The sequence below is a fragment of the Trichomycterus rosablanca genome, chromosome 13, assembly GCF_030014385.1.
Source record: "Trichomycterus rosablanca isolate fTriRos1 chromosome 13, fTriRos1.hap1, whole genome shotgun sequence".
Taxonomy (NCBI): domain Eukaryota; kingdom Metazoa; phylum Chordata; class Actinopteri; order Siluriformes; family Trichomycteridae; genus Trichomycterus; species Trichomycterus rosablanca.
Window position 1 is genome coordinate 29,780,181 of NC_086000.1, and position 27,876 is coordinate 29,808,056.

Genomic DNA, 27,876 nt, shown 5'->3' on the forward strand with positions numbered 1-27,876 from the left:
ATTGAGTCATAGTTGTAAGTCGCTTTAAATAAAAGCATCTGCTAAATGCTGCAAATGTAAATGTTTGGGCAGTTGTAGCTTGGTGGTTAAGGTATTGGACTAGTAATCAAAAGGTCACTGGTTCAAGCCCCACCACTGCCAGATTGTCACTGTTGGACCCTTGAGCAAGGCCCTTAACCCTCAGTTGCTTAGATTGCATTGAGTCATGGTTGTAAGTCGCTTTGGATAAAAGCATCTGCTAAATGCTGCAAATGTAAATGTTAGGGTAGTTGTCGCCTAAAGGTTAAGGTACTAGACTAGTAATCAGAAGGTCGCTGATTCAAGCCCCACCACTGCCAGATTGTCACTGCTGGACCCTTGAACAGAACCCTTAACCTTCAGTTGCCTAGACAGTATAGTGTCCCAGTACTGTAAGTTGCTTTGGATAAAAGTGTCTGCTAAATGCTACAAATGTAAATGTTTGGGCAGTTGTAGCTTGGTGGTTAAGGTATTGGACTAGTAATCAAAAGGTCGCTGGTTTAAGCCCCACCAGGTTGTCACTGCTGGGCCCTTAACCCTCAATTTCTTAGACAGCATAGTGTCACAGTACTGTAAGTTGCTTTGGATAAAAGCATCTGCTAAATGCTGCAAATGTAAATGTTAGGGCAATCTCCCACCACCAGGTTGTCACTTTTGGGCCCTTGAGCAAGGCCCTTAACCCTCAATTCCTTAGACAGTATTCTAGGAATTAATAATGCCCAAACATTTTTATTGAAGAACTGTAAGTATTGCATCTGAAATCTGTTGTGTTCCACTTGATGTACCAACAGAAGTGGTATTGGACTATTGGGGAAAAATGCCATTTGCTTCTCCATAGTGGAACAATCCATTTATCTACAAATACAGTTTTTTGGCTGATTTCTCCGTAATTACGCCTCAATAACCTATAAACAGCCATAAAGTCATTTAGTGAATGTATTTAATGCAATAAGAAGACTTCAGAGTGATGCAGTATGACATTAAAATTGCTCGGTTTAGCAGACTGCAGAAACTGTTTTAATTTGTGGCTGATTAAACATCTCATAAAGAACACTTAGCTGCTGGCTAATGCAGTAACTGACCAAAACGCCAACTCCAATTTTGCTAATTCATGCAAAAAAATATTTTTATTATTATTTTAGAAAAATGGCAAGTTTTCATTTTGAGACTTTTTAAAGCATTGCTGATTGTGCGCTGACTGGAAACAAGAACAATTGTTTGCAGAAAAAGTCACAAAAAATTCCCACCCACCAGGTCTTGAGGCATTAAGCTAAATAATGCGAATATGCAGTGATAAAGCCAGACATCAAATTTTTTTCATGCATTTTGTCCCTTTTTCTCCCAATTTTTTGCGCATCAAATTTTTACCCATTTGTGTCATGCTTCCTCTGTACTGTTGCTGACCCCTGCCCCGATTGAGGAGAGCGGACTGACACACATGAGCAGTACCCAGCTGCATCTTTTCACCAGCACGAGGCGAGTTCTCATGCCATTCAGCCTTGTGCAGTAAGAGCCACACCCTGATCAGCATTATTTCTCTATTCTGTGCAGACACCATTAATCATCCAGCAGAGGTCGTAATTGCAGTTTCAGTTATGAGGTTACATTAAAACCACCTCGTTTCTACACTCACTGCCTATTTTATCAGCTCCACTTACCATATAGAAGCACTTTGTAGTTCTACAATTTCTAATTGTAGTCCATCTGTTTCTCTGCATGCTTTGTTAGCCCCCTTTCATGCTGTTCTTCATTGGTCAGGACCCACACAGGACCACCACAGAGAAGGTATTATTTGGGTGGTGTATCATTCTCAGCACGGTTTTGTTGTGCTGGTATGAGTGAATAAAACACAGCAGCCCTGCTGGAGTTTTTAAACACCTCACTGTCACTGCTGGACTGCTAGACTATAATAGTCCACCAACCTAAAACATCCAGCCAACAGCGCCCCATAGGCAGCGTCCTATAACCATTGATGAAGGTCTAGAAGATGATCAACTCAAACAGCAGCAATAGATGAGCGATCGTCTCTGACTTTACATCTACAAGGTGGACCAACTAGGTAGGAGTGTCTAATAGGGTGAACAGTTAATAGACAAGGTATTTAAAAACTCCAGCAGCACTGCTGTGTCTGACCTAAATAACAACTGCTCTGTGGTGGTCCTTTGGGGGTCCTGACCATTGAAGAACAGGGTGAAAGCAGGTAAAAACAGTATGTACAGAAACAGATGGACTACAGTAAGTAATTGTAGAATCATAAAGTGCTTCTATATGGTAAGTGGAGCTGATAAAATGGACAGTAAGTGTAGAAACAAGGAGGTGGTTTTAATGTTATGGCTGATCAGTGTAATATTATATAAGATTAAATATTATATTTATTATTTATAATTAATCTTTAGTTCAATAATTCTGACAAGGAAAAAGTTTATTAGGATGCTTTTATTAATCTTAACATAGTCTTTATATTTTTACATTACAGAAATGAGCTAGGCCCAGTAACAGGAACAAATATAGTCTGTACTCAAAAGCTGTTTCCTGCATAAAATGATGCATTTAAATGATGAAACCCGAGCGAGGAGACAGCATTGTCACAGTATTAAAGTGCTATTATCTGCAGTGCCATTCTGGCCTTACTTTAAACAACATTGAATTGATTTTCATCTAGTGCTAAATGTAGAAAAGCCAAGAGCTGCAAACATTTCTCATCTTCTGAGATCTTTAGAGGGATAAAACAATTCTGTTTAAAAGATTAGCTTCTGTTCAGTCATTGTCATAAACCGCATTTATTTCCTAAAGTGCTTATAAATTGCTACTTTTCACCTCTCCTCATACACGACGTAATATCAAGCTCTTATATAAATAAAAATGTCAATAAATAACTTAGTTTTGTACACTACATGGCCAAAGGTTTATAAACACATAACATTTCTGATAGTATTTTAAAACAGTCTTATGTAAAGATGATGAAATTGTACACGTTCTGATCCATAACACTAAATGTTACATGCTTTTGGTAACTCATATGCAGCCATGAACAGCATTATTCCAACAAACTCCAACAAATAAAATGTACACTAATCAGCCACAACATTAAAACCACCTCCTTGTTTCTACACTCACTGTCCATTTTATCAGCTCCACTTACCATATACAAGCACTTTGTAGTTCTACAATTACTGACTGTAGTCCATCTGTTTCTCTGCATGCTTTGTTAGCCCCCTTTCATGCTGTTCTTCAATGGTCAGGACCCCAACAGGACCCCAACAGGACCACTACAGAGCAGGTATTATTTGGGTGGTGGATCATTCTTAGCACTGCGGTGACACTGACATGGTGGTGGTGTGTTAGTGTGTGTTGTGCTGGTATGAGTGGTCCACCAACCAAAAATATCCAGCCAACAGCACCCCATGGACAGCGTCCTATGACCACTGATGAAGGTCAAGAAGATGACCAACTCAAACAGCAGCAATAGATTGAGCAATCGTCTCTGACTTTATATCTACACACTAACACACCACCACCATGTCAGTGTCACTGCAGTGCTGAGAATGATCCACCATCTAAATAATACTTGCTCTGCAGTGGTCCTGTGGGGGTCCTGCCCATTAAAGAACAGCATAAAAGGGGGCTAACAAAGCATGCAGAGAAACAGATGGACTACTGTCAGTAATTGTAGAACTACAAAGTGCTTCTATATGGTAAGTGGAGCTGATAAAATGGACAGTGAGTTTAGAAACACGGAGGTGGTTTTAATGTTAAGGCTGATCAGTGTATATTTAATGTCATTATAGAGCGGCATTAAACATACTGTGTTAAACATACAGTAACCCATTCCTGATTGAGTTCTTTAAAATGTTGGTAATTATTTGTTAGTCTATCTTTACAAACTGTACAGTATGGAAAACATGTCAACTGCCTTCAACTTTAATTCTTTAAGTCTCCCTGTCCCTGCCTCTGAGAAGCACCTCTATAGCATGATGCTGCCACCACCATGTTTCATTGTAGGGATGGTACAGGCTAGATAGATGCAGAGCTCGTTTCCACAAGAGATCAGAGTTTAATTCTCATCTCATTAGACCAGCGAACCATCCTCATGTTGCCAGTCATTTATGTGCTGTTCGGCAAACTTCAAGTCGGCCATTATTTGCAGTTTACTCGGCTCTGCAGAGAAAGTTGTACATACAGCAGATTCACCCATCTTTGCACAGGACTTTTAGAGCTCTTTTAGAGTGTCTGATTTTCTAACCTTCCTGACCAAGGCTCATCTTGCCTGTATTCCCAATATGGAGGGTCAATCTTGTTCCATTTTATTAGAGAAGCCAGTGTGATCCTGGCAACCCTCAAGGACCTAGATAATGTTTTATATTGTTGCCCTGATCTAGGTCTTGGACATCATTAATTGGTTTGTGTACTGATAATTTAGTGTAAATTGTTAGCCCTTTTAGAATAAGGTCCAATCTAGTCAGATTGCAACAGTTGAACTTTTGTTCAATTGTGTTCTAGCCACGTGATAAGGATAAATAAAGCAAATGGAATGCACCTGACCACAATTTGCAGTGCCAAAGCAAAGGGTTTAAATGCTTTTATAATTAAGAGATTTAAGTCGTTCAAGTTTTATTTTAATGGTTGAAATACTGTGGATTAACAGACGCCACCAGACAGATGCCCCACTTTTGGGGCAATCAGTATTATGTTGAAAGTTTGCTTTCCGTAATGCCCTAGCTGTACCAATGGTGGTGCTTTAAGCTTTCCCAGGTGGTAGAGCATATGATTTTGGAAAATGTTTGTTTGTTTATTAGGATTTTAACGTCATGTTTTACACTTTGGTTACATTCATGACAGAACAGGTAGTTACTCATTACACAAGGTTCATCAGTTCACAAGGTTATATCGAGTCATGGAAAATTTAGTATCTCCAATTCACCTCACTTGCATGTCTTTGGACTGTGGGAGGAAACCGGACCATCCGGAGGAAACCCACGCAGACACAAGGAGAACATGCAAACTCCGCACAGAAAGCTTCTTGCTGTGAGGCGACAGTGCTACCCACTTAGCCACCGTGCCGCCCATCTAGGTCTTTGACATCATGTAAGTTCTTGGACCTTTTAGACCAATCAAGTCCAATCAGTTCAAACTTCAATTGAGTTCTAGCCATGTTTGCAGTGCCAAATTTGCAGTCTGCCAACAAAGGGTTTAAATAATTTTATAATGAAGAGGCTTCAGTCTTTCGATTTTTAAAAATTTCCCTCCCAATTTAGCGCAGTCAACTGCTGAGGGATACCCGATTGCATCCGAGGAGAGTATGTCGCTGCCCACGCCTCTTCTCGCCCCTGCATTCTGCACGGGCGTCTCTACCACCAACCAGGGTCCTAACACAGCGTATGAACACACATAATCTGGTCGTCCAGCCCTAGCAGACACGGTGGCAAATTAGTATCTGATGCAGCCACTGATGATTATGCCTGCCAGATGGCGCTCAGTCGACGGTGGCAACGCCGAGTTTCGAACTGAGGAGTTCAGAATCTCGGCGCTAGCGGAATATCCCGCTGCACCACCTGTGCGTAAGTCTTTCGATTTGTATTTAAATGGTTGAAATACAAAATGTCCTAGCTGTACCAGTGGTGGTTCATCTGAGAGGGTTACAGATGGTACCTAAAGGCTTTAATCTGTTCAGAAGTGGTGCTTGGTGTAAATATTTTGGGAACCACTGCTCCAGTTAAAAGGATTATAAATACTTTTGGCCATGTTGTGCATCATTTAAATAATGAACTGCCAGACTAAACATTCTCTACAACCAAAACAAACAAGTGACCTCACCTCAGGCTAACACCAAAATGCAAACAACTCAGCCGGTAATGCTTATTACAAAGGCTGTAGTGTTGATGAATAACCCTGCTTTCAAAGTGCTTTATTTCGTGCCTTGGCACGCTTTATAATTGTTTCTCCTTCAGCGCTGCCATCCATTAATGCCACGTAGCTGCTCATTTACTATGAGAAGAAAAATTCACGATGGGGCTCAGAGAGAGATGAAAGTAAAAGTGAGAACAGCTTACAGCTTTAGCTGCTTTCGTTCACCAGCTTGGCACCGTTGATGCCGCGGTAGGTGACCCTGCTCGGGCGAACCAGGACGCCGTGCCCGGGCCGACAGCTGAAGTAGCGCCTGGAACCGACCGAGCCATCGTTTCTCCCCTTGGCACTGCGGAGTTCCAAACCGAGCCAGAGGCCGGGTGCAAAGTCAGCTGTGCCAAGATAGCGAATGGTGCCCATCTCATTGGCACTACTGAGTAGGACCTGCATGCCCAGGTGCAGTGTGACTGTGCCACCGTTGGTGCCTGGTCCTCTGGGAGACGTTTCGGCGGAGCCGGAACTGAGTGTGCTCCAGCGCTGCCGCACAGAAGATGAATGGCTCCTGCACAGTGCAACAAACATAAAGAAATGTTGATGTCATTCACCTTTTTATGTTGATGACAACAAATACAATGTGGGTATACAGTTCATTCTTTAACACTGACTTACCCCATATAGGTTTCGATATATCACAGGTTGGCATAAGAAAGTACACCAATCAGCCATAACATTAAAACCACCTCCTTGTTTCTACTCACATTGTCCATTTTATCAGCTCCACTTACCATATAGAAGCACTTTGTAGTTCTACAATTACTGACTGTAGTCCATCTGTTTCTCTGCATGCTTTGTTAGCCCCCTTTCACCCTGTTCTTCAATGGTCAGGACTCTCCCAGGACCACCACAGAGCAGGTATTATTTGGGTGTTGGATCATTCTCAGCACTGCAGTGACACTGACATGGTGGTGGTGTGTTAGTGTGTGTTGTGCTGGTATGAGTGGATAAGATACACACTCACTGTCACTGCTGGACTGAGAACAGTCCACTAACCAAAAATATATCCAGCCAACAGTGCCCTGTAGGCAGCGTCCTGTGACCACTATCTATCTATAGATATATACAGTATATTTATTAGGATTTTAACATCATGTTTTACACTTTGGCTACATTCATGACAGAAACGGTAGTTAATCGTTACACAATATTCATCAATTCACAAGTTTAATGTCAAACACAGTCATGGACAATTTTGTATCTTCAAGTCACCTCACTTGCAAGTCTTTGGACTGTGGGAGGAAACCGGAGCTCCTGGAAGAAAACCCACGCAAACATGGGGAAAACATGCAAACTCTACACAGAAAGGACCCGGACCACCCCACCTGACTCTCTGGCTGTGAGGCGACAGTGCTACCCACTGAGCCACCCTATATACAGTATATTTAATAAATACACCTACCTTGTACCTACAAGCGATGGCTATCTTGATTTATGCACGATTTATGTAATCCTTTATCTAGTGCCAGTTTCCGACCACAAGATGATGACTGGAGATTTTTGTTGCCATACTATTCTTTACACAGCAGTCACATCAGATGTTCTGAGAAAGTCTATCTTCCAAGTAATATATATTCAGTAGTGATATTGCCAATACAAGTGTTATATTTAAAACTCAGCTGTAATTTGATTTACTGAAACAAGGTGACAGGACTTTTATGAAGTTTCCATTATTCACTTTCAGCATTCTATATAGAATGTCATAGCAGCCTCATCCAATGAAAAAGAGAATTATAGATGGGCCAGGGTGGAGTAATTATTAAAAAATAAGGTATGAAATTAATTGTATTGTTTATTTGTAGTATAGGTGCTTTTAAATAAAAAAAAATCATTCACTGTCTGTTTTACCACTTATTTATCTTACTCAGGGTCATAGTGGGTATACTTTACCAGGCAAAATGTAAGAAACACCCTAGACAGGTTGCCAGCTTATCACTGGGCAAACACACACACACACAAATTCATTCACATCTCCTTTTTACTATCTCCAATTAACCTGACTGCTTGTTTTTGGAATAACAGAGGAAACCCGAGCTCCCAAAGGTAACCCACACGGACATGGGGAGAACAATTCCACACTGAGAGAACCAGGATCGCTCCATCTGGGAATCAAACCCATGTCCTTCTTGCTGTGAGGTGACAGTGCTACCCACCGAGCCACAGTGACAAACATAGATACATCATTCAGATCATTTCTAATGAGAGCAGTACCTAACTGAGTACTGGTTACACCAGATCTCTAAAGTGGACCATACCACATCTCGTCTGCCTGCCTTCACTCTCATTATTGGTTATTATTATTGGTATGATCTTACGGCGAAGCAATTCTACAAGTCTGTAGACCATGGTGGCGTAGCGACACACCTGATTAGGTCACGTCCTACGATCACCTCTAAACAGACCAGCATCTATTGCAATACAATGGACACTGCTAGATGATCATAGATAACGTGAAAGACCAGTGACCTGGAGATCTACATTTAAAGAAGATCTGAAACGCCTGAATATCACATAGAAGGAAGCCAGGCTTACCATACCGAGAACAATGGAAAAAAATTTTCTTCCATTTATGTGCCCAGTCACATGAATCGACTCAAACAACACAAAACTTTATTGCTTTCTGAGTTTCTGAATTGGACTGTGTCAACTGCATACTAATGAATGCTAGTTTTTAAGTTTTGCCTAAAGTTACAGTTTAGCTAAGTAACGACTCCTGTTGAACTGTTGTTTTTACCTTATTGGGGGGGTCCAAGTTTTAATTACGAGAATCAGACACCCCAGTCCCCCTCTTAATTTATTGCATGTACTTGTGGTGTAATTCTTACCGATTTGCTTGGTTCTTCCGATGTGGCTCTCTCTGTGTTGCAATGGCTGAAGTGGTGCTGAAGCTACGACGGATTCCTAAACACAGAAACCAGACCTCTAATTTGTCATCTTGATATCTGTTATTTTTACAATTCTTTTCAAGTCACATAGTGAGGAGGAAACTGTACCACGAAGGAAAGTGGACTTACCAGTGAAGGTGTATTTGTGTCGGGAGGAGGACAGTTCTGACAGGCAGTCTACAGAACCATGAATCCTGTAAACAAAGTGCACATCCAATTTTAATTACCATCATCTTCAACAAATGATCTAGCCTGCAATACAAATACTGACAGTGTTATTACCCACTTGCAACACACATATTAGTGATATGCTGATTATTAACTATTATCAACTATTTAAGATAAAAGTAGGCAAATCAGACTAAACAAAGCATAATCTTACCCACATCATTGTACATATATATATATACAGTGGGGCCAAAAAGTATTTAGTCAGCCACTGATTGTGCAGGTTCTCCTACTTAGAAAGATGAGAGAGGTCTGTAATTTTCATCATAGGTACACTTCAACTATGAGAGACAAAATGAGAAAAAAAAATCCAGGAAATCACATTGTAGGATTTTTCAAGAATTTATTTGTAAATTATGGTGGAAAATACAGTAAGTATTTGGTCACCCACAAACAAGCAAGATTTCTGGCTCTCACAGACCTGTAACTTCTTCTTTAAGAAGCTCTTCTGTCCTCCACTCGTTACCTGTATTAATGGCACCTGTTTGACCTTGTTATCTGTATAAAAGACACCTGTCCACAGCCTCAAACAGTCAGACTCCAAACTCAACCATGGCCAAGACCAAAGAGCTGTCGAAGGACACCAGGAAGAAAATTGTAGACCTGCACCAGGCTGGGAAGAGTGAATCTACAATAGGCAAGCAGGTTGGTGTGAATAAATCAACTGTGGGAGCAATTGTAAGAAAATGGAAGACATACAAGACCATTGATAATCTCCCTCGATCTGGGGCCCCACGCAAGATCTCATCCCATGGGGTCAAAATGATCATGAGAACGGTGAGCAAAAATCCCAGAACTACACGGAGGGACCTGATGAATGACCTGCAGAGAGCTGGGACCAAAGTAACAAAGGCTACCATCAGTAACACACTACGCCGAGAAGGACTCAAATCCTGCAGTGCCAGGCATGTCCCCCTGCTTAAGCCAGTACATGTCCAGGCCCGTCTGAAGTTTGCCAGAGAGCATATGGATGATCCAGAAGAGGATTGGGAGAATATCATGTGGTCAGATGAAACCAAAATGGAACTTTTTGGTAAAAACTCAACTCGTCGTGTTTGAAGGAAGAAGAATGCTGAGTAAACACCATACCTACTGTGAAGCATGGGGGTGGAAACATCATGCTTTGGGGCTGTTTTTCTGCAAAGGGGACAGGACGACTGATCCGTGTTAAGGGAAGAATGAACGGGGCCATGTATCGTGAGATTTTAAGCCAAAACCTCCTTCCATCAGTGAGAGCATTGAAGATGGAACGTGGCTGGGTCTTCCAGCATGACAATGATCCCAAACACACCGCTCGGGCAACGAAGGAGTGGCTCCGTAAAAAGCATTTCAAGGTCCTGGAGTGGCCTAGCCAGTCTCCAGACCTCAACCCCATAGAAAATTTGTGGAGGTAGTTGAAAGTCCGTGTTGCCCAGCGACAGCCCCAAAACATCACTGCTCTAGAGGAGATCTGCATGGAGGAATGGGCCAAAATACCAGCTACAGTGTGTGCAAACCTGGTGAAGACTTACAGGAAACGTTTGACCTCTGTCATTGCCATTAAAGGTTATGTTACATTGAGTTGAAGTTTTGAGTTGAACTTTTGTTATTGACCAAATACTTATTTTCCACCATAATTTACAAATAAATTCTTTAAAAATCCTACAATGTGATTTCCTGGATTTTTTTTCCCTAATTTTGTCTCTCATAGTTGAAGTGTACCTATGATGAAAATTACAGACCTCTCTCATCTTTCTAAGTAGGAGAACCTGCACAATCACTGGCTGACTAAATACTTTTTGGCCCCACTGTATATATATATATACATACATACAAATATATATATATATATATATATATATACAGTATATATGTACTGTATGTATGTACAGTATGTATGTATGAACTTAAGTGACGTCCCATTCTTAATCCATAGGGTTTAATATGATGTCAATCCACCCATTGCAACTATAACAGCTATTTAACTCTTCTGGGAAGGCTTTCCACAAAGTTTAGGAGTGTGTTTATGGGAATTTTTGACGATTCTTCCAGAAGCGCATTTGTGAGGTCAGACACTGATGATGGACGAGAAGGCCTGGCTCACAGTCTCCGCTCTAATTCATCCCACAGGTGTTCTATCGGGTTGAGGCCATTCAAGATCCTCTACACCAAACTCTCTCATCCATGTCTTTATGGACCTTGCTTTGTGCACTGGTGCGCAGTCATGTTGGAACAGGAAGGGACCATCCCCAAATTGTTCCCACAATGTTGGGAGCATGAAATTGTCCAAAATCTCTTGGTGTGCTGAAGCATTAAGAGTTCCTTTCACTGGAACTAAGGGGCCGAGCCCAACTCCTGAAAAACAACCCCACACCATAATCCCCCCTCCACCAAACTTTACTCTTGGCACAATACAGTCAGACAAGTACCGTTCTCCTGGCAACCGCCAAACCCAGACTCGTCCATCAGATTGCCAGACGGAGAAGCGTGATTCGTCACTTCAGAGAACACGTCTCCACTGCTCTAGAGTCCAGTGGCGGCGTGCTTTACACCACTGCATCCGATGATGTAGGGCTTGGATGCAGCTGCTCGGCCATAGAAACCCATTCCATGAAGCTCTCTACGCACTGTTCTTGAGCTAATCTGAAGGCCACATGAAGTTTGGAGGTCTGTAGCAATTGACTCTGCAGAAAGTTGGCGACCTCTGCGCATCTGCCTACCCTGCTCTGAGTTGCTGTCGTTCCCAATTGCTTCCACTTATGGTTATATTACCACTGACAGTTGACTATGAAATATTTAGTAGTGAGGAAATTTCACCACTGGACCATTCTTTCACAAATGTTTGTAGAAGCAGTCTGCATGCCTAGGTGCTTGGTTTTATACACCTGTGGCCATGGAAGAGATTGGAACACCTGAATTAAATTATTTGAATGGGTGAGTGAATACTTTTGGCAATATAGTGTGTATATATATATATAAATATGCCCCTTTTGCATTCAAAAATATTAATCTTTTTACTGAAGGACTGTCATTGCGAACTAATAATTCACTTAATACACTTTTATTATCAAACAAAACCTAAAGCTTTGGGCAAAACACACAAACATGTACACACAAATGGGTAACTAATTAAAGAAAAAGGGCTAAAAGTGTCTTAGTGTACTCTGGTGGCCCAGCAGTCTAACAAAATAGCACATTACCACAAAGACCATAATTTGAGTTTTGGTGGTGCCACTGGCCTTAGCACTTAACAGACATAGTAATTGCCAATTCTCATGAAAAAAATGGCAGATGGTGAAGAACCTTTTTGCCACTGCACCAGTTACTCATACTGTCTGGTCCAGGCACCAACATGAGCGGAGGAGAAATACAGAACATCATCCTTTGCAATAGCTTTTTGGTAAGAATATGTATGTATAATTTGTAAATATATTTATATTTGCAATATATAGATCAAAGGTAAGTCATTAACATATATATTGCCTTGAAATTTTTGTGAATTCATGATGCCAGTCACAGAGAAAAACTAGTCATACAGTCATTTAACTTTCAAGGTCAGTAATGTTACGCTGGGATTGAATAACTATGTGATGGCAGTGTTAACAAACTCTCTCTCTCTTCCTCTACATACATACATATATACAGTATATACACCAATCAGGCATAACAATATGACCACATTCCGAATATTGTGTTGGTCCCCCTTTTGCTGCCAAAACACCCCTGACCCGTCAAGCAACTAGACCCCTGAAGGTGTGCTGTGGTATCTGGCACCAAGATGTTAGCAGCAGATCCTTTAACTCCTGTAAGTTGTGAGGTGGGGCCTCCATGGATCGGACTTGTTTGTCCAGCACATCCCACAGATGCTCGATTGGATTGAGATCTGAGAAATTTGGAGGCCAAGTCAACACCTCAAACTCGTTGTTGTGCTCCTCAAACCATTCCTGAGCCATTTTTGCTTTGTGGCAGGGCGCATTATCCTACTGAAAGAGGCCACAGCCATCAGGGAATAGCGTTTCCATGAAAGGGTGTACATGGTCTGCAACAATGCTTAGGTAAGTGGTACGTGTCAAAGTAGCATCCACATGGATGGCAGAACCCAAAGTTTCCCAGCAGAACATTGCCCAAACATCACACTGCCTCCGTCGACCTGCCTTCTTCCCATTGTGCATCCTGGTGCCATGTGTACCACAGGTAAGAGACATGTGATGTAAAAGAAAATGTGATTCACCAGGCAAGGCCACCTTCTTTCATTGCTTCGTGGTTCAGTTTCGATGCTCACATGCCCATTGTTGGTGCTTTGGTGGTGGACAGGGGTCAGCATGGGCACCCTGACTGGTCTGCGGCTATGCAGCCCCATATGCAACAAACTGCAATGCACTGTGTATTCTGACACCTTTCTATCAGAGCTCGCCTGTTGGATCGGACCACACGGGCCAGCCTTCACTCCCCACGTGCATCAATGAGCCTTGGCTGCCCATGACCCTGTCGCCGGTATACCACTGTTCCTTCCTTGGGCCACTTTTGATAGATACTGACCACTGCAGACAGACACAAGAGCTGCAGTTTTGGAGATGCTCTGTGCTAACCTATGCATCCATAGGCAGAGGCATGGACTCATTAAGCACAACATAAACACCAACCGTCCTCTGTAAAGTGCACCTGTTTTTTTTTCCCTGAACTTAAATGCCACACAGGACAATGTTTGTGAGTTTTGTGAAAGGTTTATGCCAACCACAAAGGGGTAACTCTTCTTAAAATGAACATTTACATTTTATTAGCCTATAAAGGCAACAGCCTTAGTAGTTCTTTTAGTGATTCTGTGTTAGAGCAACGTCCAAGCATGTTTAGATATGGCCATAAAAGTCTCACAGCACTCCCATTAATGTTTCATCAAGCAAATATGCTTTTCCGCTTTATCCCCTTAGTTTAAACCGTACATCACAGCCATTAAATAATTGATTTGCATTACATCAATAAATAATCTATATATTTTCACAGCCTCAGTGAGACCTGTTATTTCCAAATAGAGAAAACCATGTTGGATCTAAGCAGGAGTCGTCTGTAACAGCCTGTAAACATTTCTCCAGTCGGTCAGCCTTAACTGATCCAGAAAGTTTTAAAAGCTCTCAGAAGCAATCAGCACTGAGATCTCAGCTCTGCTACCGGTCGGCTGGGCGCCCCCTAGCAGGCACAATTGGCCGTGCCTTCAACAGACAAAATTGGCCACTAAGTCTGCTGGAAGTCCGATGGAAAAAAAAACTGGACTAATAAGGGTGGAGTCTTTGATATTGTGTAAGGACACTGGTTAGTAGCCCAAGGCGCCTGTACAGAAGTGGAGGAACATGGAAGTCAGTGTGTGACTCTTCGTGTGCAAGACTGGCCTGACGCACGAATCCACTGAAGTGCAGATGAATAAGAAGGGGTCGGTGGACTTCCGGTATGGCGCAGATACGGACAGCAGCATAAGTTTGAGGCTCCCAGACGGTCTTACCCCCCCTTTTGATAAATACTAAGTATTCATAGAGAAAAGTTGTTTTTTGTGTCATGGAAGGGGGGCACAAAAGAAAGACAAGAGGAAATTTACAACAAAACATTACATCTGACGAGAAATCCACGAATGAAAGTGGAAACGCCGATGAGGACGCTAGCAGCGGAACAACAAACTATGGAAACTATCCAAGCTAACATAATCGCCGAGATAAAGGGCGTTCGTTCAGATGTGAAGAAGGAGCTCAGCGAAACGGTGGTACTGTTGAAAAGAGAGCTTGCAGACTTTAGAGAAGAAGTCAACCAGAAGCTGAACTCTATCGGTTCTGATCTGAAAGATATAACCGGCAGAGTTGAGGTGACGGAGCAGAGAGTAGCCGAAATGGAGGAGTGGAGCGCCGAAGCTAAACAGGTACTCTCCCACACTTTGGAGCTTCAGGAGAATCTCCAAGCCCAGCTAACAGACCTAGAGGCGCGTTCACGCAGGAACAACATACGGATATATGGTATTTCAGAGGGAGCGGAGGGCGACAATATGGAAGTTTTTCTGGAAAAGCTTATCACAACCGAACTATCCCTCCCTAACGCAGTTCTCGCTATGCAGCGCTGCCACCGATCCCTCGGACCGAAACCACCGCAGGGTTCCAACCCGAGGTCCATTGTGGTCTGTTTCCAGGAATATAAAACCAGAGAGCTGGTCCTCCGCTCCGCCTGGAAAAAAAAAGAGATCCACTACAGCGGCAGGAGAGTGTTTTTTGAGCAAGATTATCCAGCTGAGACACTCAAGAAAAGAAAGGCCTTTTCCTCCATCAGAAAAGCGCTTAAAGAAAAGGGGCTCCGTTTTCAAACGCTTTACCCAGCGAAACTCATTGTCTTTTTTGATACGGGGCCAATTGTCTACAATAATCCAACTGAAGCAAGGGAAGATTTGAGGAAAAGGGGAATGGACTCCCTGGAGGATGAGGTTCCTGAGCGGGGTGCACTCTCTGCAAGAATGAGACGACTCTCGTGGGAGCCGGCGGGCGGAACGTCGCGCCGGCACCGAGAGGCTCGCCTATTACACATCCAGGAGAAGCTAAAGGGTTACCGCCACCACAACGACACAAGACTCAATAATTTAAAGGACTGAGCGCTTTCAAAATGTTTGGGTAAGAGTATTTAATAAGAAACAGGTGGGACGCTGCGCAATATAAAAGACTCACGATAATTTCCTTTTGTTGAATTAAGCTGTTGAATCCGACCACACGTCTGGTAATTGATGTTTGCGTTTTATGTGCACTGCTCTGATCCCAAGTGGTCAGACATATCAGGTGGCACCAGGGGGGACCCCTTTAGGTTTAAGGGCTTCCCTTCCCGATCTAGAAGTTGAGTTTACACTTCAGATTTGGAGGTCTTCATTGTTAAATATGTTCTGTAAGTTAAGTGTTGTTTTAATGTTTAGGCAGACTCTTTGTTCAGGGCATCTTCAGGTACTTAAATATCTAGGTAGAAGTTTTTCTTTTTTGGATAAGTGAAATGTATTACCAGCAATATAAAGTAATTACACTCAATGTGAATGGGTTACACAATCCTATCAAACGAAGTAAGGCAATAGCTAAAATGAAAAAAGAAAAGCATGATATAATTTTTTGGCAAGAGACACACCTCTCGAATAGTGAACATGAGAAGCTGCGGAAAATGGGGTTTAAAAATTTATATTATTCTTCTTTCGAAAAGAAAAACATAAGGGGGGTTGCTATACTTATTCCAAATAGAGTAAATTTCCAGTTTTCCTCACAGATCACTGATAAAGAGGGGCGTTTTATAATGGTTAAGGGTTTTCTCGATCACAAAGAAATTACACTGTTGAATGTATATAGACCACCAGGCAACAATAAACAGCTGATTAAAAAAATTTTCAACATGATATCTTTGGAAGCGGTAGGTGTATTGATATGTGGAGGAGACTGGAATATCCATTTGCACCCCCCATTAGGTTACTCGAGTAGAACAAGAAAGATATATCCCGAAGCAACATACATTAATAAACTGCTTAAGGAATCAGGCTTGGTAGATATATGGAGGGATTTTCACCCACATGATAAATATTTTACCTTTTTTTCCCATGCGCATTCAGTTTATACAAGAATTGATTATTTTTTTATGTTTAATTTAGATAGACACAGAATTCAAAAGTGTGATATAGGGGTAAGGGACATCTCCGATCATGCAGGGGTATATTTAACACTACACTTAGACAATAAACCCAAAGAGACCTTATGGAGACTTAATACTAGTCTTCTGAATGATCCTCAATGTCTAAAAGATATAAAAAGTGAATTTAAAGACTATATGTTTAATAATAATAATGGAATGGTAACTCCTAATATATTGTGGGATGCGGCGAAAGCTGTTATTAGAGGCAAACTAATAATGTGGACGGCTCACAGGAAAAAGGAAAAAGAAAAACAAATTAGAGACTTGACTGAAAAATTAAAAGACCTCGAAAATAAACATATGATACATAATGAAACCAGCATTTTAAACCAGATTCTAAATACAAAGAAACTTTTAAATGATTTATATGACAATCAAATTGAAAGGAAATTGAAATTAATTAAACAAAATTTTTATAATAACGGACCCAAATTAAAAAAATTATTGGCATGGAGACTACGTAAACAAGAAGCAGATAGATTTATACTCAAAATAAAAGATCCCCAGACTAATAAAATGAGTGACAACTTGGAAGACATACAAAACTCCTTTGAAACATACTACACAAGACTATACACTCAACCTCCAGCAGCTAAATTAGAAGACACATCTCAATTTTTGATATCTCTAGATTTACCATCGATAGGAACAGAACAAAATAGAACATTAACTCACGAGATAACAGAAGAAGAAATAAATAATGCTATATCTAGATTGAAAACTAACAAAATGCCGGGGGCTGATGGCTACCCATCAGAGTGGTATAAGACTTTCAGAAAAATATTAATACCATTACTTAAAGACTGTTTTAATTATGTTCTCAGGGGAGGAGTCCCCCCTCTGTCATGGAGACAGGCAATAATCTCAGTAATCCCTAAAACGGGTAAAGATAAAACAGATTGTGGTTCATATAGACCCATCTCTGTTCTAAATATGGATTACAGGTTATTTGCTTCAATATTAGCAAAAAGATTGGAGGATATAGTTCCTGACCTGATAGACACAGATCAAACTGGTTTTGTTAAAAATAGGCGCACCCAGGACAATGTAAGACGAACTCTTCACCTTATTGATCATATGAAAAACAGTAACCTAGACTCGTTGGTTCTCGGTTTGGATGCTGAGAAGGCATTTGATTCTGTCCGATGGGAATATCTATATTTAGTTCTTAAACAATTTGGTTTTAATGATCAGTTGATTAATTGTCTGAAATCCTTGTACTATTTTCCAACAGCCAGGATTAAAATAAATGGAAATTTATCCAAAACTATATCCCTCGAAAGAGGATGCAGACAAGGATGTCCGCTTAGTCCCACACTTTTTGCCCTCTTTATTGAACCCCTAGCGCAGGCAATTAGAGAGGATAAAGATATAACAGGTGTGTTAATCAAGAAAACAGAATATAAGATATGCTTATACGCAGATGACATACTTTTGACCCTGACTAAACCTGATTCAAGTCTACCTAAAATGTTATCTTTGCTCAAAAAATTCGGAACCTATTCAGGCTACAAGCTAAATTTACACAAAACCCAAATTCTTACTTTTAACTATAAAAAGGTAAAAAGTAATAAAAGACAAATATTTAAATGGGAAAGTACTACAATTAAATACCTAGGGGTGCAAATACCGAGGGACTTATCTGACATCTACAAACAAAACTACATCCCAATAACAGCCGGAATTAAAACAGACCTAAGTCGTTGGTCCCTGTTACCAATGAGTATGTCCGACAGAATAGATGTTATAAAAATGAATATATTACCAAGGCTGCTTTTTCTTTTTCAATCATTGCCTGTGGAAGTACCTCTCAAACTATTTCATGAGTGGAAAAGAATGATCTCAACCTTTGTTTGGGGAAAACAAAAACCAAGAATTCGATTACAGACATTACAGTTATCCAGGGAACAGGGTGGATTGGCCTTGCCCTGTTTAGAAGATTATTACAGAGCGGCCCAATTAAGTTTCTTGGTATGCTGGTGTGACCCAGAACATGAGGCAAAATGGAAAGCCTTAGAACAAAGTCAAATAAATATCCCCCTACCATCTATATTAGGTGACAAAAATCTCATAAAGAAACATTTGGATAAAATGAATATATGGATTACAGTCCCCTTAAGTATTTGGTACAAAGAAATCAAAGACCCAGAATTTGAAAGAAATGCACGAACTTTACGCTGGGTAGCGTTTGATTCAGAATTTACACCAGCTAAAATAGATAGTAGATTCAAGCATTGGATAAATGAGGGTATTACATCATACTGTACAATATCTTCCAAAAGGGGTATAGATAGTTATCAACAACTTACAAAAAAATACAACTTGGAAAAACAAGATTTTTTTTAGATATCTTCAACTTAGACATTACTTTGATAAAAACATTAAAACGGTGGGAGAAAGGGGAATGACTTTAATTGAGATATTTACTGACTCATATAAAGGGAGTACTAATCGAGGATTGATCTCTAGGATATATTCATCTCTACAGTTTGAAAAGGGTATTTCCACAATGTATGTTAAATCAAAATGGGAGAAAGAGGCTAATATAAAGTTAACTGAGGATGACTGGTTAAATATATGCAAAACACTGTCCTCTACCTCTAGCTCAGGTCTTTGGAGGGAATTTACTTGGAAAAATATTTTAAGGTTCTTTATAACCCCCAAAATTAAAAAACTACAAAGTAAGAACCCCATACATGGACAGTGCTGGAGAATGTGTGGTAATAGGTCAGCTAATCATTTTCATATCTTCTGGGAATGCCCAAACATTTCTACTTATTGGGAAAATGTGGTAAAGGAGATAAGATTAATAATCAATTTCGAATTAGATTTTAATTTCAGTGTCATTTACCTGGGAAATGTGCCTGTTGAATTGAGACAACAAGATAGATACCTGTTACAAATATTATTAGCAGGTAGCAAAAAAGCCATAACTAGGAAATGGCTAAGCAAAGATTCCCCAACAATTTCAGAATGGGTTGAAATAGTTCAGGAGATTTATGTCATGGAACGAATGACGTTTTCATTGAGACACGCTGCTAAAAGATTTGAAAAATACTGGGGAAACTGGAAATCATACATTGCTCTGAGCTAATTTATTTACTCCTTTATAATAATTTGTACATTATTTATCTGTGTATAAAGGCCTATGCTTTGTCTGACTTAAAATTGGGACTGTATATCTTTCTGTAATGTCAACGATCCATCCCTGTTATAACCTCAAGGACTATTAATATCAATGATAAGGTCATTTAAGGAAATGTAACTCAACAGTAATCCCTGACAGTTCAAGATCTGCCTTCTCTGTATTTTTTGTTATTGTTTTGTTTTTTCTCTCATTGTATTCACTGTTAAATCCCAATAAAAATAGAGTTTAAAAAAAAAAGAAGGGGTCGGTGGACTGCGCACGCATCAGAGGGAGCATGTGTCAGAAGAATATACCCTCCTCGAACGCGATCGGGGTTTTTGTCATTTTAGCGGATACATTAAGAACCTAATGTTCTTATGGTAAATCTGATTTTTATTATTATTATTATTATTATTATTATTATAATTGATGAGAGGGTAGCAAGGATGATGTTACTACCAACCAAGCTTAAAAATAAAAATAAAATAAAAATTTAATAATTATATTAATAATAATCATTGTTATAATAATAATAATAATCATTATTATTATTAATTATAGTATTATATTTATATTATTATATATAATAATAGTAATAATAATGACATCAGAGTACACCTGGTAGTAGGAGGAAACTACTACCAAACAAGCTAAAAAATAAAAAAATTAATAATTATAATTACATAATAATAATAATAATTATTATTATTATTACTATTATTATTAATAGTATTATATTTATATTATTATATATTATTATAATAATAAAAATGACACCTGGGTTATTACTGTATCTGCCAAAAAGCAAATAACAAAAATTTGATGTAAATTTAGATTTCACTTAAATTAAACCAAACAATAAAAAAAAAAAATCCAGAATTAGCTAAATTAGCTGTGATAAAAACCAGAATTAGCAAAAATTATGGTTAAAAACTAGTCCATCTAAATAAAATTAGTTATTTAAAGAAGAGTGGGCATCCAAACTAATTCTAAAGTCTAAAAGTCAAGTTTTAAGTGTTCAGTGTCCAGTTTCCTTGCTGTAAAAAGGTGGCGGATGATCCTAGTTACTACATTATAGTGACAGTTATTTGGTAATAAAGGTGTTTTATTACAATGCTTCTTAAATAAATATAATATTTCCAATGTGTGTCTTTTTACTCCATTCCCATTTGTGTGATATCCTATTTTTCAAGCTTGCAATAGCAGAAGCATTCAGAAAGGGGTCAATTACTTTCGTGGCACCAGGAATAAATGAGGTAAGAGAAACCTGTATTATAAAGAAACCTGCATTGGTTGACTGATTATACGGGTTGTATTTACTCTGTACGGCTTCCTGAGGGTTAAAGATCTTTCACTCCATTTAAAAAAAAGCCTACAGAAAGTTTGCTAAGCAGTTACAGATCAGTCTCTGTCAGGATTTGAAAAAAAAGTGAATAGGGATGATAAGCTTTTTCAATCTCCATTTCCAGAATCAGAACTTTCCATTACTTTGGTTGTGCCTGGCTGGCTGTTCTGTCGTTTCATCCACCCTCAGGGTTAATTAGGAAAAAAAACACAAGCATCTGACCAGACAGTGCTAGTCGTACGGGGTGCAAAGGATGGCTCAAACAGAAAAAAAGACTAAACTGAGAACAGATCAGCAGAAACAAAAAACACAGACCAGAATGAAGGGCATAAATGTCTGGGGGGAGAACCAGGAGAAATAAAACTGGCCTATGATGAAACACATGTAAAGAGAAATCAGTTAAAATAGTCTTGTTTAGTTTAAATATGAATAAAATGACCTGGCAGCATGTTTATTAATAAGCCTACTGGCTGTTTTGTATTAGCTGTGTAGTTGTGTAAAGATTATTCAGTTTCTATAGTATAGTATAGTTTTGTTTCTATATATTCCTAATAGAACAACACACTGATATAACACTTTCAAGCTAAGGTGAGCTTTTATCTTTCTTTATTGTATATTTTGATTAGTATTAATAGTTTTAGACTATGCAAAATACTTGTTGCAGAATTAAAGACAGCTACACTTACCATATAGAAGAACTTTGTACTTCTACAATTACTGACTGTAATCCATCTGTTTCTCTGCATGCTTTGTTAGCCCCCTTTCATGCTGTTCTTCAATGATCAGGACCACAACAGAGCAGGTATTATTTAGGTGGTGGATCACTCTCAGCACTGCAGTGACACTGACGGTGTGTTAGTGTGTGTTGTGCTGGTATGAGTGGATCAGACACAGCAGCGCTTCTGGAGTTTTTAAATACCCTGTCCACTCACTGTCCACTCTATTAGACACTCCTACCTAGTTGGTCCACCTTGTAGATGTAAAGTCAGAGATGATCGCTCATCTATTGCTGCTGTTTGAGTTGGTCATCTTCTAGACCTTCATCAGTGGTCACAGGACGCTGCCCACGGGGCTCTGATGGCTGGATATATGTATTGGTTGGTGAACTATTCTTAGTCCAGCAGTGACAGTAAGGTGTTTAAAAACTCCATCAGCACTGCTGTGTCTTATTCACTCATACCAGCACAACACACACTAACACACCACCACCATGTCAGTGTCACTGCAGTGCTGAGAATGATCCACCACCCAAATAATACCTACTCTGTGGTGGTCCTATGAGAGTCCTGACCATTGAAGAACAGCCTGAAAGGGGGGGGGGGGGGTAACAAAGTATGTAGAGACTACAGTCAGTAATTGCAGAACTACAACGTGCTTCTATATGGTAAGTGGAGCTGATAAAATGGACAGTGAGTGTAGAAACAAGGAGGTGGTTTTAATGTTATGGTTGATGTATGTAAGTATGTATGTATGAATCTATCTATCTATCTATCTATCTATCTATCTATCTATCTATCTATCTATCTATCTATCTATCTATCTATCTATCTATCTATCTAACAGCACTGCTATAAAAATAATCAAGGTTTGGACAATAATGCATTAAACACCCCAATATTAATTATTTATTTACTATATTTTAAGTTTTTAAGTTGCCTGATATAATCACACCACTAATTTGCATCCCTATCTTAAGAATCACATCTTTATTACTTGGGCTGTGCTTAGTCGTCCTGTCAGTTTCTTTGACCCGCGAGTTAATTAGTAAAAATCTCAAGCATCTAACAGTACAGAGCTCTTCATTCAGAGGTGCTGAGGATGGCTCATAAGAAAAGGAAATAAAGGACTGAAGAACTAAATGAAATAGAAAACAGCAGAGATGACGAGATTTTACGTAGAGACCATAAAACAGGACGTTTTTAGGAAGAACTAAAAGAAATAAAAGTAGGTCTAATGAGAGGGATGTAAAGCAAGTATGAACAAGCAAAAAAGCATTTCAGGATGTTCTGCTAGAGGGAAATCACCAATATAATTATTTTTTACACATCTGCTTTGGGGCGGCACGGTGGCTCGGTGGGTAGCGCTGTCGCCTCACAGCAAGAAGGTCCTGGGTTCGATCCCCAGGCGGGGCAGTCCGGGTCCTTTCCGGGCCCTGTGTCTGTGTGGGTTTCCTCCAGAAGCTCCGGTTTCCTCCCACAGTCCAAAAACATGCAGTCAGGTTAATTGGAGACACTGAATTGCCCTATAGGTGAATGGGTGTGTGTGTGAGTGTGTCTGCCCTGCGATGGACTGGCGCCCCGTCCAGGGGGAAGGGGGTGCTGTGGGTGCATGGGCCCCCCCCCTGCGCCCCATGAGTGAATGAATGAACATCTGCTTAGTTGCTCTGGTCCGAGGGTTAATAAGGAAAAATCACAAGCATCTAACAATATAGCGGTTATTGATTAGAGGTGCTGGAGACAGAAAAGGAAACTGGTGACTGATGCTAAATGAAGTAGGAAGCACCACAGACTACAAGAATTAATGCAGAACGAAAGACATAAATCAGCTGGAATGCACTGAGAGAAATAAAACCCAAATAAAATAGAGAACAGAAGGTGAAAATTAGCCTCCATTAAAGATAAATTATGTATAAAAAATGGTACGTGCATTATTCCATGTTGCGCTGTTGATTCTGATTGATCAGAAAGTGATTGATTTGGTTTTACAGTAAGGCTTTTAGAAGTTAGCTACAAAGCAAATCACAAGTTTATATTTACAGTCAAGCCAGAATGTCTGCACACCCCTTGCACCTTCTCCACGTTTTATTACATTACAGACTCATTTAATAATAGATTGTGTTAATTTTTTGTCACAAAATTCTACACAAAATAGCTACAATGACAAAGTGAAAGCAGTTTTTTAGACTCTCTTGATGCATGCTCAATAATCCAGGTACACAAATCCACAAAGTTGAATCTGTTCATCTGGACACAAGTTTGTTGTAGAGATACGTTTCGCCTTGACAAGGAGGAACGCTGGTTTGAACGCCGAGTCAAAGAGGCCATCTATGTGAAGAGGGAAGGACCATCTCTGAACCAGGGACGGGGCCTGAGAGTACATCTCTCACCATCTTACAATGCCGTAATAGGAGCTATACCCCAATCATATGTGAAAGGCACACATGGCCATTGTAATTAATGGTCATTGTGATTTGCATATGGACCTGATCACCGGTTCCATTGTTGTGCAATGGGCGGTGATCGGTCGTTATGCAAATCGGCTGCATATAAGGTTGGGGTATCCACCACCAGCTCCGACTGAAGAAGTCACTTGGATTGACTGGCGAAACGTATCTCTACAACAAACTTGTGTCCAGATGAACTGATTCAACTTTGTAGACAGGTTTTTAGACATCTGTGCTAATTTATTAAAAATCAAAATGTCAAATATCATATGTACACAAGTCTGCACACCTTTGATATGACACTCAAAAGTGAGCTGAGGTGCATTTTGTTTTCACTGATACTGCTTGAGATGTTTCTACAATTTAATTGGAGTCCACCTGTGGTAAATTCAATTGATTGGACATAATTGGGGATTGCCAACACCTGCCTATATAAGGTCCCACAGTTGACAGTGCATATCAGAGCAAACTTTAAACCATGGGGTCAAAGGAATCATCTGCAGACCTCAGAAACATGATTGTATCAAGGCATAGATCTGGAGAAGGGTACAGAAAAAATCCACAGCTTTACAGGTCCCAAAGAGCACAGTGGCCACCATCATTTATAAATGGAAGAAGTTTGGAACCACCAAAAATCTTCCTAGACCTGGCCGCCCGGCCAAACTGAGCGATCGGGAAAGACTGGCCTTGGCCAGGGAGGTGAGCAGGAACCCGAGGGTCACTCTACCTCAGAATATCCTTGTGGAGTCGGGAGAATCTATCAGAAGATCAAACATTCAGGCAGCACTCCACAAATCACACCTTTATGGTAGAGTGGCCAGACAGAAGTCGCTTCTTAGTAAAAGGCACATGACAGTCCATTTGCCAAAAGACACCTGAAAGACTCTAAAACCATGAGAAACAAGATTCTCTGGTCTGATGAAACCAAAATTGAACTTTTGCTTTGGCCTGAATACCAAGCGTCACGTCTGGAGGAAACCATCACCTGGCTTGTGCCGTCCTTACAGTGAAGCATGGCGGTGGATGTGGGGATGTTTTTTAGCAGCGGGACCGGGGCGACTAGTCCTGATACGGAGAAAGATGAATGCAGCTAAGTACACCGAGATCCTTGATGATAACCTTCTCCAGAGCGCTCTGGACCTCAGACCGGGGTGAAGGTTTACCTTCCAACAGAACAACGACCCAAGGCACACAGCCAAGAGAACAAAGGAGTGGCTTTGTAAGTCTGAGAAAGTCTGTGAATGTCCTTGAGTGGCCCAGCCAGAGCCCAGACCTGAATCCAATACTGGTGATTGTGTGTAGATGTTTGAGGCAAAAAAAAAAGAACTTAATCTATTATAGAAGGAGTCTGTAACGTAATAAATTGTGGAGAAGGTGAAAGGGGTGTGTAGACTTTCCGGCTTGACCGTATGTGCTTATTTTATAAAGATATTATTTAGTGCTTCTGTAGTAACAATTTACAGTGTGTTGGTCAGTCATAGGCTGTTTATTGGTGCAATAACAAAATAAAGACGTAAACAACCTGGTTTTGCAGGGGATTTACTGTACATCAATAAATATGCGTATAAAAAAATTACAATATGACATTAAATTTGGGAAGTAATGCACCGCTGCACTAATTATTATATATTTTTTTAAATGGTTCCTATTGATACTTGTTGTGTGCACACACCTCCAGTATATATAACTGGCAATAAAAAAATATCATCTCCATTATCAACCTACAGCAGGATGATAAAGATAGAAGATAAACCACCAGCAAATGTTAATGAGCAAAAACATGGGGAATTGACAAAAAAGCATGGCAGTGTGTTTACAAACCAATCACAGTCAGTATTTTCTGTAGAAGATTATACTGCCAGAAAATCTCAGTGTGAATTTGATTTGTAAATTAGATGTGAATAACGAGCACATCTAAATGATGTTAATGCCCTGGAACTATTAAATGAGTTGAGCATTAACTCCCTCATCTCTTCGACAAATGTCACACCACCCCATCCCTCACCTGGTTTCTTAATGTCTAGTCTTGTAAGAATATAGCTGGTAATAAACAGGTAAATCTGATCATTAATATAGTAAAATGTACCTATTTAAAAAAAAATCTAATTTAAATGTTTCTAACTGCAAGTAAACATCTCACCGGATGAAATATATGGGTGTGTTCGAAAAGCTAGGGAGCTCTCTACATAGACAGCATTTTACGTCATCCTACGTCATCGCCATTTGAATGGCAAGATGGAATCCCGATGGAATCGCTGTCTAAGTAGCGCGTTCGATTAATCTGACTTATAAGTCATTGACTTATTAGAATCCTCTCTACTTAGGCAGCTGCATATGTAGGCAGTAAGACAGCAAGACAGCTCATTAGGTTTTCGAACACACCCATAGAGTCATACATTCAATCAAATATGTTATTGTATGTTATCTCCAATATGTATCACTTTTCATAAAAAATCACATTTCCATTAATCTGGCTGTGTTAACCGTTTCATCATGATGATTTATCAGCCCCTACGTTCAACCGGGAAAAATCACAAATTTACCATTATAGCACGGCGCACTCAGAGATGCTGGAAATGACTCGAACAGAAAAGTAAAACAAGTGACTAACGGTAAATAAGGTAGAAAGCAACATAAATCAGCTTGAAGGCTCTGACAGAAATGTGGATGAGTCACCAATCAATGAAATTGGGCGAAAATATGAACAATAAGAACAATAATAATAAATAAATGAGGTGGAAGGTGCAAAATAGAACAATTGACTGAACAGCATGTTTCCTAAATATACATTAATATTAATGCTGCAAATATATAAACCAACCATCTCAAAACACAATCATAATTAAATGTCAAAATACTGCCAACACGGCACATAAATACTATTTGCATTTACCGCACTTAGCAGATGCTTTTATCCAAAGAGACTTACAATTATGACTGATACAACTGAAACAATTGAGGGTTGAGGGTCTTGCTCATGGGCCCAACAGTGGCAACCTGGCAGTGGTGGGGCTTGAACTGGCAACCTTCTGATTACTAGTCCAGTATCTTAAGCACTGAGCTGCCACTGCCACAAATACTACCATAATAATTCAAATTTCTGCCATAGTGTTGTTAAAGTGTCAATTCTAAATGATGTCAAATTAGCAAGACATTCAGCTGAAAAGCGAGATTATATCAATTTTAAGCCTTCAGCTGGAATTTCATAAGAAACTATCATTCTACTTTGATAAATGTAGTCACATGGGATCAAGGGTACTTCATAAAACTGTTGTCACTTAACACAGAATACCACTGCATCAGGAAATGCAACCTGAAGCTCTATAATGCAAAAAGAAAACTGTACATCACATCTATGCAGAAACACTAACAAGTTTTCTGGGCCTGAGCTCACGTGAGATGGATCAAAAGATGTGCTGTGGTCATATGAGTCCCTGTTTTAGCTTGTTTTCTGGAAAAAAAATGGACGTCAAGTTCTCTATGCCAAAGATGTAAAGGACCATCCAGATGCCAGTATACTGGCATTTCAGAGGGACTGGCCTACAGT

General features: G+C 39.9%; 1 protein-coding gene across 4 annotated transcripts in view; it reads right to left on the bottom strand.

The window, feature by feature from the left end:
* Window positions 1-3,848: 3,848 nt before the first annotated feature.
* zgc:103755 (uncharacterized protein LOC449988 homolog) overlaps window positions 3,849-27,876 on the bottom strand; it is a 113,486-nt gene continuing 89,458 nt past the window's right edge. For 3 of the 4 annotated variants that reach the window (XM_063007691.1, XM_063007690.1, XM_063007696.1), the window contains 3 exons: window positions 8,931-8,995; window positions 8,742-8,817; window positions 3,849-6,424 (listed from right to left, as the gene is read on the bottom strand). In XM_063007691.1, the coding sequence (XP_062863761.1) occupies window positions 6,073-6,424; window positions 8,742-8,817; window positions 8,931-8,995 (493 nt within the window). In that variant the 3' untranslated portion in view covers window positions 3,849-6,072. Of the gene's footprint in view, window positions 6,425-7,098; window positions 7,171-8,741; window positions 8,818-8,930; window positions 8,996-27,876 lie in introns of those variants that run through there. The other variant, XM_063007692.1, reaches the window with a different exon arrangement.